The 14,937-nt window shown below is 44.0% G+C and overlaps 1 protein-coding gene across 2 annotated transcripts in view; it reads left to right on the plus strand.

The window, feature by feature from the left end:
- The window catches only part of Aldh18a1 (aldehyde dehydrogenase 18 family member A1), a 41,718-nt gene that overhangs the window by 19,018 nt on the left and 7,763 nt on the right, over positions 1 to 14,937 (plus strand). For both annotated transcript variants that reach the window (XM_048338595.1, XM_048338596.1), the window contains exons 8-13: positions 3,951 to 4,075; positions 4,796 to 4,940; positions 6,009 to 6,082; positions 7,409 to 7,502; positions 11,239 to 11,459; positions 13,753 to 13,890. In XM_048338595.1, coding sequence (XP_048194552.1) covers positions 3,951 to 4,075; positions 4,796 to 4,940; positions 6,009 to 6,082; positions 7,409 to 7,502; positions 11,239 to 11,459; positions 13,753 to 13,890 — 797 coding nt within the window. The remainder of the gene's footprint in view (positions 1 to 3,950; positions 4,076 to 4,795; positions 4,941 to 6,008; positions 6,083 to 7,408; positions 7,503 to 11,238; positions 11,460 to 13,752; positions 13,891 to 14,937) is intronic.

Raw genomic sequence — 14,937 nt, forward strand, 5'->3', positions numbered from 1 at the left:
CTTAGTTTAAAGGAGTTAACATTTAGCAAAGCAGTTTACTAATACAATATATCTTCACCAATGTCACCTCTTTCAACATTCTTATTTTTTTTTTTTGGCCAGTCCTGGGCCTTTCATGCATGGCCTGAGCACTGTCCCTTGCTTCTTTTTGCTCAAGGGTAGAACTCTGCCACTTGAGCCACAGCGCCACTTCTGGCCGTTTTCTATATATGTGCTGCTGGGGAATCGAACCTAGGGCTTCGTGTATACAAGGCAAGCACTCTTGTCACTAGGCCATATTCCCAGCCCTCTTTCAACATTCTTATACCTCCCTCTCCCATTCACCCATTCCTTCCATTCCCTTTTATTGGTAAATAATATTCCACTATGGATATGCTACATTTTGCTTATGCATTCAGCTACTGGTGGAAACATGTGCTGTTAGGAATAATACTTTTGAGAACATTCATGTATTTGGGGGCAAGCATGCTTTTATTTCATTGGAGAGAATTGGGCTGAGGGTATCACTCAATGGTAGAGTACTTGCCTATCATGAGTAAGACTTCAGTTCTACCCCCAGCACTTCAAGAAGAACAAAATAGAGTTCTTGATTGATATGGCAACTGTATCTACAAAGCCTTCTGTGGAACCACATTTATCACAGCAGCTGCACCATTTTACATTCCCATCAGAAATGTCTAAGAGTCTTAATTGCCTGTATCCTTGTCAGCACTTGTTACTATCTGCTGTTTTGTATTGTAGTCATCCTAATGAGTCATCACCTTAGTGTGATTTTGATTCAGTAAATCAAAGATTTTGGTTTTTGTTTTTTTGCCAATCCTGGGGCTTGAAATCAGGGCCTGGACACTGTCTCTGAGCTCTTTTTGCTGAAGACTAGCACTCTACCACCTGAGCCACACAGTTCCGGCTTTTCCTATGTATGTGGTACTGATGATTTGAACCCAGGGCTTTGTACATGCTAGGCAAGCCCTCTACCACTAGGCCAACCTCCTGGCCCCAAAGGTTTTTTTAAATGTAAATCATGGAACAGCTAATTTTAATTTAGAACCATTATGGAAAACCTAGTCTTCATACCCACTTAGCTACTACTCTATTCTCTGCATTTCCCTTCCTCAGGGAAGGATCCCTCTTGGCTCCAGTTTTATTTTCCATTCACTTTCCTCACATTCTTAAGGTGTTCCCAATTCACATTTTGACTCACCCACTAAAAATTTGCTTTGGGGGGCTGGGAATGTGGCCTAGTGATAGAGTGCTTGCCCAGCATACATGAAGCCCTGGGTTTGATTCCTCAGTACCACATATACAGATAAAGCCAGCGGTGGCGCTGTGATTCAAGAGGTAGAGTGCTAGCCTTGAGCAAAAAGAAGCCAGGGGCAGCACTCAGGCCCTGATTTCAAGCCCTAAGACTGGCAAAAAATATATAAATAAATAAATAAATATTATATATATATGTATATATGGTTTTGGCCAGAATAGATCAAATATCTAGGATGCCCAATCTTTCGTTACCTTCCTAAGAGGCCAGAAAACCCTTGCTTAATTCCCAGCCCACACCCAAGGCAGATCAGCATGGCAAGCAGGACTTACTTATTTGTTTTCTGTTTCTTTTTTCTTTTTTTTTTTTTTTAACCAGTCCTGGGCCTTGAATTCAGGGCCTGAGCACTGACTGTCCTTGGCTTCCTTTTGCTCAAGGGTAGCACTCTGCCACTTGAGCCACAGCGCCACTTCTGGCCGTTTTCTGTATATGTGGTGCTGGGGAATTGAACCCAGGGCTTCATGTTTATGAGGCAAGCTTTCTTGCCACTAGGCCATATTCCCAGCCTTGTTTTCTGTTTTATACTCCAGTATAAGATAAGGACAGAGGCCAGTGGAGGCAGGAGCTAGATGCATCTGTCTCTGCAAGTCAGATAGATACCCTTTCTATATGTTTGTATCTTTACCTGTGAGAAGTCTTGGTACTTTGTTTACCCACTGAAATTTGAAGCCTTGAGATAGGAACAGCTAAGTTGGGTGAGCATGAGCCAGCCTGTAGAAGAAGGCATATTGGTTAATCAGCAGGTTTTTGTTGAACTTCTGCTGCATGCAAATAGTGTGCTAGGTACTTATATCCAAAGCCATACAGATGGGCTTAGGCAAGGCCAGTGTATTTTGTTGAAAAACTACCTTTTGCCAGGCACCAGTGGCTCATGCCTTTAATCCTAGCTACTCAGGAGGCTGAGATCTGAGGATCACAGTTCAAAGACAGCCAAGGCAAGAAAGTTCATGAGACTTACCTCCAATTAACCACCAGAAAACTGGAAGTGACAGTGTGGCTCAAGTGGTAGAGCACTAGCCTTGAGCTGAAGAACTCCAGGACAGCGCCCAGACCCAGAGTTCAAGCCCCCTTGTCCCCCTCCCCCACAATCTACCTTTTATCTCCCCTACACTGCCTAGCCAGGTAAAGGACAGGAGTTTATGAAATCATCATTCACAACCCAGTTAGAATTAGGCTCTACTTAAATAGCCTGATGCAGCTCCAGACACCAGAATTGGTCACTGGCATTCTTGGGCTATTAACTGTTGATTTAATTAGTCATCTACCAAATACTGATTCTTGGAAGAGTATCTAAATTTTAAATTGCTGTTGGTGGGGTTAAGAAACTGTTACAAGGCAGAGCAGGCAGAATTGCAGAATGCTGGGAGTCCCTCCAGCATCTCTGGAGAAGGTTTGACTCATTGTCAGACCTAAACTGTTACATGAAACTCAACAGCTGCTCAGTCCAAGCCATCAGCTTACAGCACTGTACTGTCTAGGAAGAACCAAGCCCCAAATCTAGGGGAGCTATAGAATACAAGTTGAACTAGGCAGAGGCTACGGGTAATCTAGTCTTCCTTTTCCTGTACTTGTGGCAGGCTCAAAGCTTGTTCTGCTTTTTATTTTTTATTTTTTTTGGCCAGTCCTGGGGCTTGGACTCAGGGCCTGAGCACTGTCCCTGGCTTCTTTTTGCTCAAGGCTAGCACTCTGCCACTTGAGCCACAGCACCACTTCTGGCCATTTTCTGTATATGTGGTGCTGGGGAATTGAACCCAGGGCCTCATGTATATGAGGCAAGCACTCTTGCCACTAGGCCATATCCCCAGCTCCATCTGCTTTTTTTTAATACTGGACATGATTTCCATGTATATATATATATTTTTTTTTTCCCCCTGTTCAATGAAGAAAAATCAGGATGTCCCCTAACATGACCCTCAGCCAGGCTCCAGCAACAAGACAGTGCCTTCCTCTCAGGGTCTCCTTTAGGTCTTGAGTGTACTCCTATTTTTCTCAGACTTCTCTGCCCCCTCATTTCCTCTCCTAAGGTCTTTACTCCTTTTTTTCCAAGTGAAATTGTAGGGCTTTGTAACTTTGCATTGTCTACATCCATTTTCCTTGGCTCAGTTACATAATGGACACGTGCTTTGTAAATCCAGACCCAACGCCAAGAGTCATGCGCTTTGCTGCTGACTCAGCTGAGCCTCCACAGCAACTCGCTCATAAAATGGGGAGTATAAACTAGTGCCTGCTTCAAAGGGTATGGTGAGAGTTCATGAGTACTTGCTTCACATGTTATCCTGCTTGGAAACAGCCGCATTGAATGGCATACTACTGCTACGCCATTTCTACAGTAGCCTCCCCTGCTTTCAGTTATATCCTTGGGGTACAGTGGCCGTGGCAGGGGTGACTCTGAGCAAGTTAGTAAATCCCATGGGAAGGATATGGCCATGCTCAGAGGCTGGGAAAGGATCTTAGAGCCTGTGAGCAGGTGTCCTGGAGCTGCTTCATAGCGTGGCTCCTGAATCTGTGTTCTCCTCTCCAGCTAAGCAGGTGGTGGCACAGTGGTTTTCTCCATTCCTAGCAGGTACCCAGGGATGCTCCTAGGGGTCACACACTTCTGTCAGAGCAGGGTCACTGATTTTCCTCTGTTTTGTAGGCCTCTTTGACAGCCCTCCGGGATCAGATGATGCAAAGCTGATTGATATATTTTATCCTGGAGATCAGCAGTCTGTGACATTTGGAACCAAGTCTAGAGTGGGAATGGGTGGCATGGAAGCCAAGGTAAGATGGGTACTTGAACTGCCTATAGCAGTGACAAAGCCTGAACAGTATTAACCCTCTTCCTTTTAAAATGGTTTCAGGATTCATGGTTCAGGTATTTTACATACACCTAAATACGCACATATCTAAATACAGGCTTGCTGAATATTCTGTATCTGTGTTAAATCACTTGAACATGTATTTTTATTAATATTGCAAACTTCTCAAGGATAGGGACTATATAATTGTCATAGCTTATAAATTCTCTATCGTCAGCTCAAATATTAGTTGAAACTTTTCAAAATTTCTTTCTCTCCCATTAATTATCCTAAGAAGCTGCATGCCCCAAGGCCCAGAATCATGTAGCAATAGCAGTGATGAGAACAAAGGCTTCATATGCCAAAAAAAAAAAAAAAAAAAAGCACAAAATTTACTTACGATCAGACTCTGCACAAACTCATGCTGTTTGTTGAGCTGTCATTGTTTCAGGCAAAACAAAATGCAGAGTTAGGAGCCCTCTGTAAGAGTCTCTAAGGAGAGGTTGTTCATCTTAAGTCAACACCGGACAGGCTGGGCTGGGAAGAGAAGTTGGGCTGCACATATTTCCAAAACTTGTAAGCTGTTAGAACATTCCTGTGTTAACTTTCTGAGCACCAAATTGTATTATATATCTTTTTTTGTGAGTTCAAAATGTGTCTGGCTGAGTTTGAATCTCTTCTTTGAATCTAACCTGTTCCTTAGGTGAAAGCAGCTCTCTGGGCTTTGCAAGGTGGCACATCTGTTGTCATTGCCAACGGAACCCATCCAAAAGTATCTGGACATGTCATCACAGACATCGTGGAGGGCAAGAAAGTCGGCACCTTCTTTTCAGAAGTAAAGCCTGCTGGTAAGTCCTTCTTTGTAAGAACCCAAGGCTTATGGGTGACAGCTAGTGACACTATAGCATTAGGATAAGAGATTACAAAAGTGATAATAAGGGCTGGGGATATGGCTTAGTGGCAAGAGTGCCTGCCTCATTTACATGAAGCCCTGGGTTCAATTCCTTAGCACCACATATACAGAAAATGGCCAGAAGTGGCACTGTGGCTCAAGTGGTAGAGTGATAGCCTTGAGCAAAAAGAAGCCAGGGACAGTGCTCAGGCCCTGAGTCCAAGCCCCAGGACTGTTAAAAAAAAAAAAAAAGTGATAATGACGTGAAGTCTGGGATTTTCAACATTGTTTTCAAAATTGAGTTTTGACTAACTTTTGAAAAGTTCTTTTTTTTTTTTTTTTGCCAGTCCTGGGCCTTGGACTCAGGGCCTGAGCACTGTCCCTGGCTTCTTTTTGCTCAAGGCTAGCACTCTGCCACCTGAGTCACAGCGCCACTCCTGGCCATTTTCTGTATATGTGGTGTTGGGGAATCGAACCCAGGGCTTCAAGTATACGAGGCAAGCGCTCTTGCCACTAGGCCATATCCCCAGCCCTTTTGTAAAGTTCTGTCTGTCCTGTTTAGCTAAATTTTCCTTCCAAAATGACTAGGTTCAAAACAAGCTCCCAGTTTTTCAAGAAACATTTGCTCTGTTTGTGCTGGATGCCCCAGGCTAGTAAGCACAAGAGATACACAGGCGTATAATATATGGTATGTGCTTGCATTTCTCTCTGTGCTCGCCAAGGGGAGAAGTGCCTTATGATCTGCTCACACAGGCAAACACATTAGGACCTATAAGCGAAGGTGGAATTGAGAGGAATTTTAAAAGGTACAAATTATGTTGTGCATACTAACAGTATAGGAAAGTTTATTTATGCCTGAGTTACTCTGCCATGTTCTTTTGCCATTTCATTAACCAGAGTTAACCCCTCCCCATTATATATGAAGCAAGCACCTCAGGACTCAGGGCCTCTTGCCTGCAGCAAGTGTGGGGGGTGCTGGGGAAAGGAGTCAGCCACGGTCTGGTGTGCACCTGTGTTCTTGCAGGTCCTACTGTTGAACAGCAGGGAGAAATGGCCCGATCCGGAGGGAGGATGTTGGCCACATTGGAACCTGAGCAGGTAAGAAATTTGACCTAAGGTTTTGTTAGTTTTCAAAGCAAGTCATGCTTATGGCTCAGTATAGCAGTCAAGCCTGTGGAGTCTACCTACCTATCATGCCCATAGTTACCTGAATTACAGGTCTTATTCAGGTTTGCTCTACCTTTTTCTTTTTCTTAATTTTACTTTCCCTTAGGTAGATTTTTTTCATAACCTGAATGTTTTGATCAAAGGCATCATGAATGTGATGAACTCATGGAAGTGTAGGAAAAGTAACCCCCCCACCACCACCATTCTGTCTCTCCTGCCTCACCTGAGAGCCATAGTTAGTCCCCTCTTAATAAACAACAGATTGTCATGAATTAGACTCTAAGCAGCAGATGCACTGAGACCTGACATGGTAAGGAGCACACAGGAAACTCCTGTAAAGATGGACTTGAGATATAAGTTTGGCCTGAGAAGGGAGAAGAGAATTTAAATTTTACTGTAAATTGAGAAAGAAAGCAAAGTAGTAGCCTAGCTTTTCTCTCAAGCCACTTCTCTGCTCCTTCAGAAATCCCCATGTCCTTTGCCACATTTCCCAGTCTGGGAGGGGGAAAAGGCCTAGAGTCTCTGCAAGCTTGTTTTTTGTTTTTGTTTTGTATTATTTTTTTCCCTCTTTGATCAGCTTCATCTAGTAATTGACAGAAAAAGAAAAACCATATATTACACTTGCCTGCAATTAAATGATCTGTCGTTCCTAAGTTTGTAAAGATGTGCTGTGTATATGACACTTAATTTCCAACTCTGCCCTCTTATCTTTGTTTGTTTTTGGTTTTTTGCCAATCCTGGGGCTTGGGACTCAGGGCCTGAGCACTGTCCCTGGCTTCTTTTTTGCTCAAGGCTAGCACTCTGCCTCTTGAGCCACAGCACCACTTCTGGTCGTTTTCTATATACGTGGTGCTGGGGAATCCAATCCAGGGCTTCATATATGGAAGGCGAGCACTCTACCACTAGGCCATATTCCCAGCCCTCTGCCCTCTGTCTTATGGACAAATTGTATAATCTGTCTTGCTCCCACTGCTGGGCCATGGTTTGCTAGTTACACTGATCAAGAATAGTAAAAGAAAGAAAAGAAAAGAAAAAAGAATAGTAAAAGAAGACCAGAGAGAAGAAACAGGGGGGTTGGTAAACAAGGGGGCCACAGTAGTGGGACATGAATGCAAGGAAGTAAGAGGAGTTTACAGTGGTGACTTTGGCATTAAGGGCAAGGCCTGGCACTTTTGGGCTTTCTGGTGTGCACTGGTGTGCAGTCTTAGTGGATTAACGTAGCTGTTTGGTTGTTTCAATGGTTTGTCTTTCTTCTAGAGAGCAGAAATCATCCATCACCTGGCAGACCTGTTGACAGACCAGAGGGATGAGATCCTGTTAGCCAATAAAAAGGACTTGGAGGAGGCACAGGGTAAAGACTTGCTTGTGGAAAGTTTCTGTTTTATTTATCATTGTTGTTATTCATTGTACCAGTAATTTTTATGTCTACCTAAAGGCAAGCTTGTTGGAAAAGAAGTTACCTATTACACATCATCTGTACCCAAGGTGCATGGTGAATACCAGGTACCCTTTTTTGATCTCCTTCTGTGCTTATACCTTTCCCAGGTACTTTAGTAAAGCCCTGCTCCCCACAGGTGAACAGAGGTTGTAGTGGCAGGTTCAGGACCAAGAAAGGAAACAGAGCCTCATTGCTTTAGCATTTCAGCTAACAACAGCTAGCAGTTCTTGAGGCCATTCTGTTACTAGGCTTCATGTAAAGGGCTTTACAAGCAGGACTGCATTTCTGTATCATGACACGGCATATCAGAGGGAGCTGTTGCTTATTATTCCTGTTTTACAAAGGGACAGCTGAAACTCTGAGATATGCTGCCTCTTGCTCCACATCATATATGGTCAGCGATGGACCTGGGATTCTAGCACAGATACACATAAAGGGCTTGTAAGTATAGTGTGTTCAGCCTGTAATGAGTGGTGGGTTCCTTTTAGTTCATGAACTAGTTTAAAGTTCTTCACAGAGTGAGTACCAGGTGCTCTGGATAGAGTGGGGAGTGGGCAGGATAGATGAACTTGCACCACAGAAGACTTAGAGCCTTCTTTGGTTCTTCTGACATTTCCACTTTCAGGTAATAGGGTTAACCTTTACTGTGCTTTGAATTTCCTTTTCTCTTAAATACATATATCTCCTTAGCCCTAATGTCTAGGCATATGGTATTTCCTCCAAAGAAACATTTCAAGGCTCATCATCTATTCTTTATCAGTCCTAGGGCTTGAACTCGGGGCCTGTGTACTGTCCCTGAGCTTTTTTGCTCAAGACTAGTGCTCTACCACTTGAGCCACAGCTCCACTTCTAGCTTTTTGATGGTTAATTGTAGGTAAGAGTCTCACAGACTTTCCTGCCAGGGCTGGTTTTGAACTTTGATCCTCAGATCTCAGCTTTCTGAGTGGGATTACAGGCATGAGCCTCCAGTGATTGATTAATTTGATTGATTGATTGATAGTGTGCACGTGCGCACACACGCCAGCTCTGGAGCTTGAACTGAGGGTCACAGGACTGTTCCTGAGCCTTTGTGCTCAAAACTAGAGTTCTACCATTTGAGCTACAGTACTCCACTTTCAGCTTTTTTGGGTCAATTGGAGACCGTCTCACAGACTTTTCTGCCAGGGCTGGCTTTAAACCACGATTCTCAGATCCCGGCCTCCTGAGTAGCTAGGATTATAGGTATGAGCTGCTGACACCTCGATGGATGGATGGATGGATGGGTGGATGGATGAAGATACACATGTATATTAAACTGAGAGACTTGGGCTTGCTAGGCAAATATTCTACCACTTGAGTCACATCCCAGTCCTGCTTCCATATCTTAAAACACTTGGAAATATTGTTTCAGCTCTCCTGTAGAGTTTACAGAGTCTCTTGAATCTTTGTATTATTAGAAAGTCAAGGTAGATTTTCAGAAATGGAAGTCTTTGAAAATATCTAGTTCTTTGCAGTTAAAGGAAAAGAACTAAAGTCTGGACCTATGGTCCAGGTTGTACAACTTGTTGATAAACTCTGACTTCTGATTCTAGTCGTTTTCTTTGGAAAGATACAGGATACACAGGGGGTTAAAATTAGTGTGTGGAGAGATGGAAATATTTATTAGTCTGACTTGATTATTATTATGAGTCATATATCTGTATTGCATTCTGTATTGTACTCAACGAAGATGTACAAATATTATATCACAGCGTTAAAATATTAAGCCAGGTGCAGAGGCACATTCCTATAATCTCAACTACTTAGGAGGCTAAGCCAAGAGGATCTCGAGTTTGAGGACAGCAGACCCTTTCTCAAAAAAATAAAAAATTCTGTGTATGTATAAGCTTGGCAACCCACTTTTTACTCGGTGATCCTAATTCAGGGAATTCATCCTACATAAATATTTCAAGAGGAGAAAACAGACCTGTATATAAATATTCTTAGGGAAAGATCATTTATCACACTGAAAAATTGGAAATAACAAGAATGTCTAGTAACATAGACTTGGTTACATACACTAAGTTGTATAAACTCAACAGACTACTTAGTAGTAATTAAAATAATATTTATTTTATTTTATTGTCAGTTGTGGGCTTATACTCAGGGCTTGGGTGCTGTCCCTGAGCTCTTCTTGCTCAAGGCTAGTGCTTTACCACTTTGAGCCACAGTGACACTTCCAGTTTTCTGGTTGTTAGTTGGAAATAAGAGTCTCACAGATTTTTCTGCCTGGGCTAACTTTGAACCACAATCCTCAGATCTCAGTAGTAGCTAAGATTACAGAAGTGAGCCACCAGTGTTTGGCTAAAATAATTTTTGAACCATGGAAAACATACTTGCATTGTGAGGTGAAAACCTAGAGTGCAACATTAAACATGTACTACAACTAAAACTCAATTCTTACCACATGAAAGAAAATAAAGAAAATGGACATATCTATGTCTATATCTATATATAAAACAATGGTTGGTAGAATGATGAGTTTTTTTTCATCTTAGCAATAATCAAAGTAATGATTTCTGATTTATTTGTGTAGTAATGATTTGTGGTGTGTTTGTGTATAGACAAAATTACATTGTGTATACTACTTAAATTTAAGGAAAATTCTGGAGGCTGGGGATATGGCCTAATGGCAAAGAGTGTTTGTCGCCTATACATGAGGCCCTGGGTTCAATTCCCCAGCACCACATATACAGAAAACAGCCAGAAGTGGCGCTGTGGCTCTAGTGGCAGAGTGCTAGCCTTGAGCAAAAAGAAGCCAGGGACAGTGCTCAGGCCCTGAGTCCAAGCCCCAAAACTGGCAAAAAAAAAAAAAAAAAAAAGGAAAATTCTGTGTAGGAGTCTACTATAACTTAACTTCTTTTTTTTTTAATCAGTCCTGGGGCTTGAGCTCAGGGCCTGAGCACTGTCCCTGGCTTCATATTGCTCAAGGTTAGCTCTCTACCACTTGATGAGCCACAGAGCCACTTCTGGCTTTTTTCTATACATGTGGTGCTGAGAAATCGAACCTAGGGCTTCATGCATGTTAGGCAAGCACTCTACCATTAAGCCACATTCCCAGCCTCCTAATTTAACTTTTAAATTTCGGAAGAAAATATATCTATCAGTGTTGCTACTTTTACAACAATTCACTCATTATAAAGGCTTATAATGATAGAGATAGACAGAGGTAGGTCCTGTCTGTCCTTAAGACCTTACGCCATCTCTGTGTGCATGCATGTCTGCAGTAATTGGTACTAGAATCATGTCACACCTGCTGTTTCTTAGTTGGCATTGATCACAGCTTATTATGCATAATAACTATTATAGCCCACCAGCTGAATCTTGAGATAGAATCCAGTTTCTCCCTATTAGGAAATGCTTGTAAGTATCCTTGTTGCATTCAGATTTTTATGCAAATGGTAAGCTTCTGGAACTGAGAATGCTGGCCTCAAGATGTGAATGGCACACTTTCCATGATGGCTCACACTGCCAAACCGCTCCCCAGAAAAGGCTGTGGAAATGGTGCATCATTGTCTTACTGAGACTCCTGAGTTCCATAATACGGTCACATGGTCAATAAGACATCAAGTGGATGGCTATAGCCTTCCCAGAACTGCCTCTTTATCACAAATCCTCAACATTGTTTCAGGGAGACTCGCAGCCCCCTTGCTGAAGCGCCTGAGCCTTTCCACATCTAAGCTGAACAGCTTGGCCATCGGCCTACGGCAGATCGCAGCCTCCTCACACGACAGTGTCAGGCGTGTTTTACGTCGAACTCGAATTGCCAAAAACCTCGAACTAGAACAAGTGACTGTCCCAATTGGCGTTCTGCTGGTGATCTTTGAATCTCGCCCTGACTGTCTACCCCAGGTATGTGATCGTGATTAAGGAGAAAGGGGGATGAATTTGGTTTGAAGCATACATTCTTTTTTTTTTTTTTTTTGCCAGGCCTGGGCCTTGGATTCAGGGCCTGAGCACTGTCCCTGGCTTCTTTTTGCTCAAGGCTAGCACTCTGCCACTTGAGCCACAGCGCCACTTCTGGTCGTTTTCTGTATATGTGGTGCTGGGGAATTGAACCCAGGGCTTCATGTATACAAGGCAAGCACTCTTGCTACTAGGCCATATCCCCAGCCACTGAAGCATACGTTCTTAGCACTGGATCTGAGTCTCCTAAAGACTTATTGCAAGTGTAAGAAAGAGAAAGAAATGCTTTTTGTTGGGGGGGAGGGGGCTAAGGTTGCTCTTAAGGTATTCTGTGTTCCTGATTCTTCCTAAAGTAGGGAATATATATATATCCATTATACAGTATAAGAAATTTAATCTTAAAAAGGTTACCATCCCTGTCACAGTTGGGCACAGTGGTTTATGCCTGTAATCCTACCTGCTTAGGAAGCAGAGATTGAGAGGATTATGGTTTGTGGCCAGCTCAGATAAAAAGTTTGTGAGACTCCATCCCAACCAGTAACAAGCTGGGTTCAGTTGCATAGCAGTCGCTCATTTACATGGAAAGCAAAAATAGAATTGTCATCCAGGCTGGACTAGCATAAGCACGAGACCCCGTCAGATTTGTATGGATGGAGCTGTTGCTGGAGCCAGGTCAACCCATTGCTTTGCAACATGAAAGTAAGTTTCCAAACATCTTAGTTCAGTGTTCTTTGTTCTCTGACAACCAGTTCTTGCTAGCCTGCTATGGTCATTCACATAATGACTGGCCTTGCCCATGAGAAAAAGACTCCTAGCTTATCAGTGTCTCAGATGGCTTCCTGGAGGCAGACCAATTAGAAAAAGAAGAACTTCTATGGAAACTGGAATGCAGTGCTCTTCAAGGAATGTTGAGAACGCATGTATAAAGGTCCTGCCAGCGACCATGCTGTGAAACAAGGTGGCCCTAGAGATTGGCCTCACTTGGTTCCCTTAAACACTTCCAGGAGTCTGGGACTTTCTCCCAACTTGACTGTCAATAGGATGACAGTTCCACTCTCTGAGTATAAGGCATAGAGGGCCATGGGAGTCTGGAATGCTCTGTGGACCTCTGTGCGAAGGCTTTCAACTAGCTTGTCACCCAGACATCCCCTCTCTTGGAGGTCTGCCCTTGGCCCCTGGCTGAGACCGTCATACCACCCCTGAAGCCAAATGCCTACCTTGAAGAAATGCCCAGAGGTGATAGTCCTGAGTGTGTGTGGGCTCTGTCCACAGAGGGCCTGCCACCAGGTACCTACCCTAGCTGATTGTTCAAGGGAGTAGGGTTTCCTTTTCTGCCAAGGCTCCTCCTACTGGGATAGCCCCCAGTGGCAATGTAGAATCCACAAATCCTAAAATTTGGATACAGAATATGCTGCATATGCATTTATCTGGAGGATTAAGAACTCCTAACTTGGAGATTAACCTGGACAGGCAGTTTTTTAGTAAAGTTGCTTTCCCTGCCCTATCAAAACAGGATGATTTTTTTTTTATCCCAAGAGCATTCAGAAAAGTAAGCTTCAGGCTCAGGATGGTCAGGTTGATATCACTAACTCTGCTTGGGCAGGGTAACTAGCTCTTCTCTCAGGAGACCACACATAGCACACGAGCCCTCCCCAGCAGTCCCCGCAGTCACTGTCAGGTGCTGACAGGAGCTCCAGGGTTCATCCTCTTTGTATCAGGCATTCTGACCCTCAGAACGATTCCAGGACCAGAAGGTTGGGGTATAGTTCGGTGGTAGATCACTTTCCAGGTATGTGTAAGGCCCCAGGTTCAGTCTGCAGCACCACAGACCAAACAAAACAGATGAAAAGCAATTCCAGGATCAGAGTAGAATGTGTGGGGCAGTGATGCTCAGCCTGGGCAGAATCAGGTGAAGAAACACTTCTTTGGCCTCATGCTAGCCCAAGTGGGGGCTGCATGGCCGTGACCATTGAACTCAGGTCAGATTACGCATGATACTGAGGAAGCCATAGAGTAAGTCAGACCCACGGTATGGCTCCCGGACCTGCCACTGATGAGCTATGTGCCCTTCAGGTATCACCGCCCTCTCTGGGCTTGGATTTAAAGTGAGGTAAGCAGTTATTTAATTCACTGGAATGATGTGAAAGTGAGAGCATAGTAAAAGGAGTGCTGGACAGATGCTCACATTATTGTTGCTCTGTGTTTCCCATTGATCACTGCTGTTCCCATTGATCTGCAGGTGGCCGCATTGGCTATTGCAAGTGGTAATGGCTTACTACTCAAAGGCGGGAAGGAGGCTGCACACAGCAACCGGCTTCTTCACCTCCTCACCCAGGAGGCACTCTCCATCCATGGCGTCAAGGATGCCGTTCAGCTGGTAGGTGTCCAGAGTGGGCCAAGTCAAATCTTAGGGAACATGAAGAAAGCTTAGACCAAAGCCCTTCTACAGCCGGCTCCACCAGAGTGGGTCAGATCCTGTGAGCCTGCTGGCATTAGACCATTCAGCAGAGCCAGGGGGCCTCACCCAGACAGCTGTGCCCCATCCCTGCTGTTTCACAAGGGTGTTGATTCAGTCTTCATTCTTTAAGTCACAGAATGGCAAACCCTGAGTGTGAGGCCTAGGTTCTTCTCACTGCTCCAGTGATGTAGAGTCATTTCAGCAGGCCCACTTTTAGAGTTTGTTGTAATCCATTGTGCATAAGAAGGCGATCGTGAAGCCACCTCTGTCACTGTGGTCACTGTATAGAGTTACCCTGAGAAGTTCGATAGTAACAGCTATGGTTCATTGAGTCCTCAGGACAGTGCTGCAAGGAAAACTCTGGAAATTACTGGACCCATCTCCTCCATGGGAAAAAAAGAGACCCAGGAAAAAGGATTCACCCAAAGCCACCCCTTCTGTGGTGGGTGGATTTGGACCTGGGCCACTTCCAGATCCTTCTCTTTTTAATATGAGCCCTCCCCCCCCCCCCCCCCCCCATCTAGCACCTCAGGATTCTCTTGACAGCTGGGAGAACGGCTCCAACCAGTTGTACTGCTTGGCCAGTGTCAGCAATGTGATTTCTATGTGGCAGCAGCATGGTGAAAGAGAGCTCAGACTTTAGGGAATTGAATTCCAGTTCTAGGGCTTTATAGCTTAGATAGGCTTCCACTCTCTTTCCCCTCTCCCTCCTCTCTGTCTAACCCTCCTTTCTTCTCTGCCTTCCTTTTCTCTCCCTTCTCTTTTCTTCCCTCCCTTTTTCCCTGCAAAGGTGTAACAAACCTAAAGTAACATACACAGATCTGAGGTGACATATACAGATACACCAAACCTAAAGTACCATGTAAGATCTCAGTGACCTTTTCCATAGATAGACACATAAATAACCATGAGTCGTGCCAACCTAAAACCCAGTGCCAGCATGCAAGCAAGTTCCCTTCTGTCTTT

Source organism: Perognathus longimembris, chromosome 2, assembly GCF_023159225.1.
Source record: "Perognathus longimembris pacificus isolate PPM17 chromosome 2, ASM2315922v1, whole genome shotgun sequence".
Taxonomy (NCBI): Eukaryota; Metazoa; Chordata; class Mammalia; order Rodentia; family Heteromyidae; genus Perognathus; species Perognathus longimembris.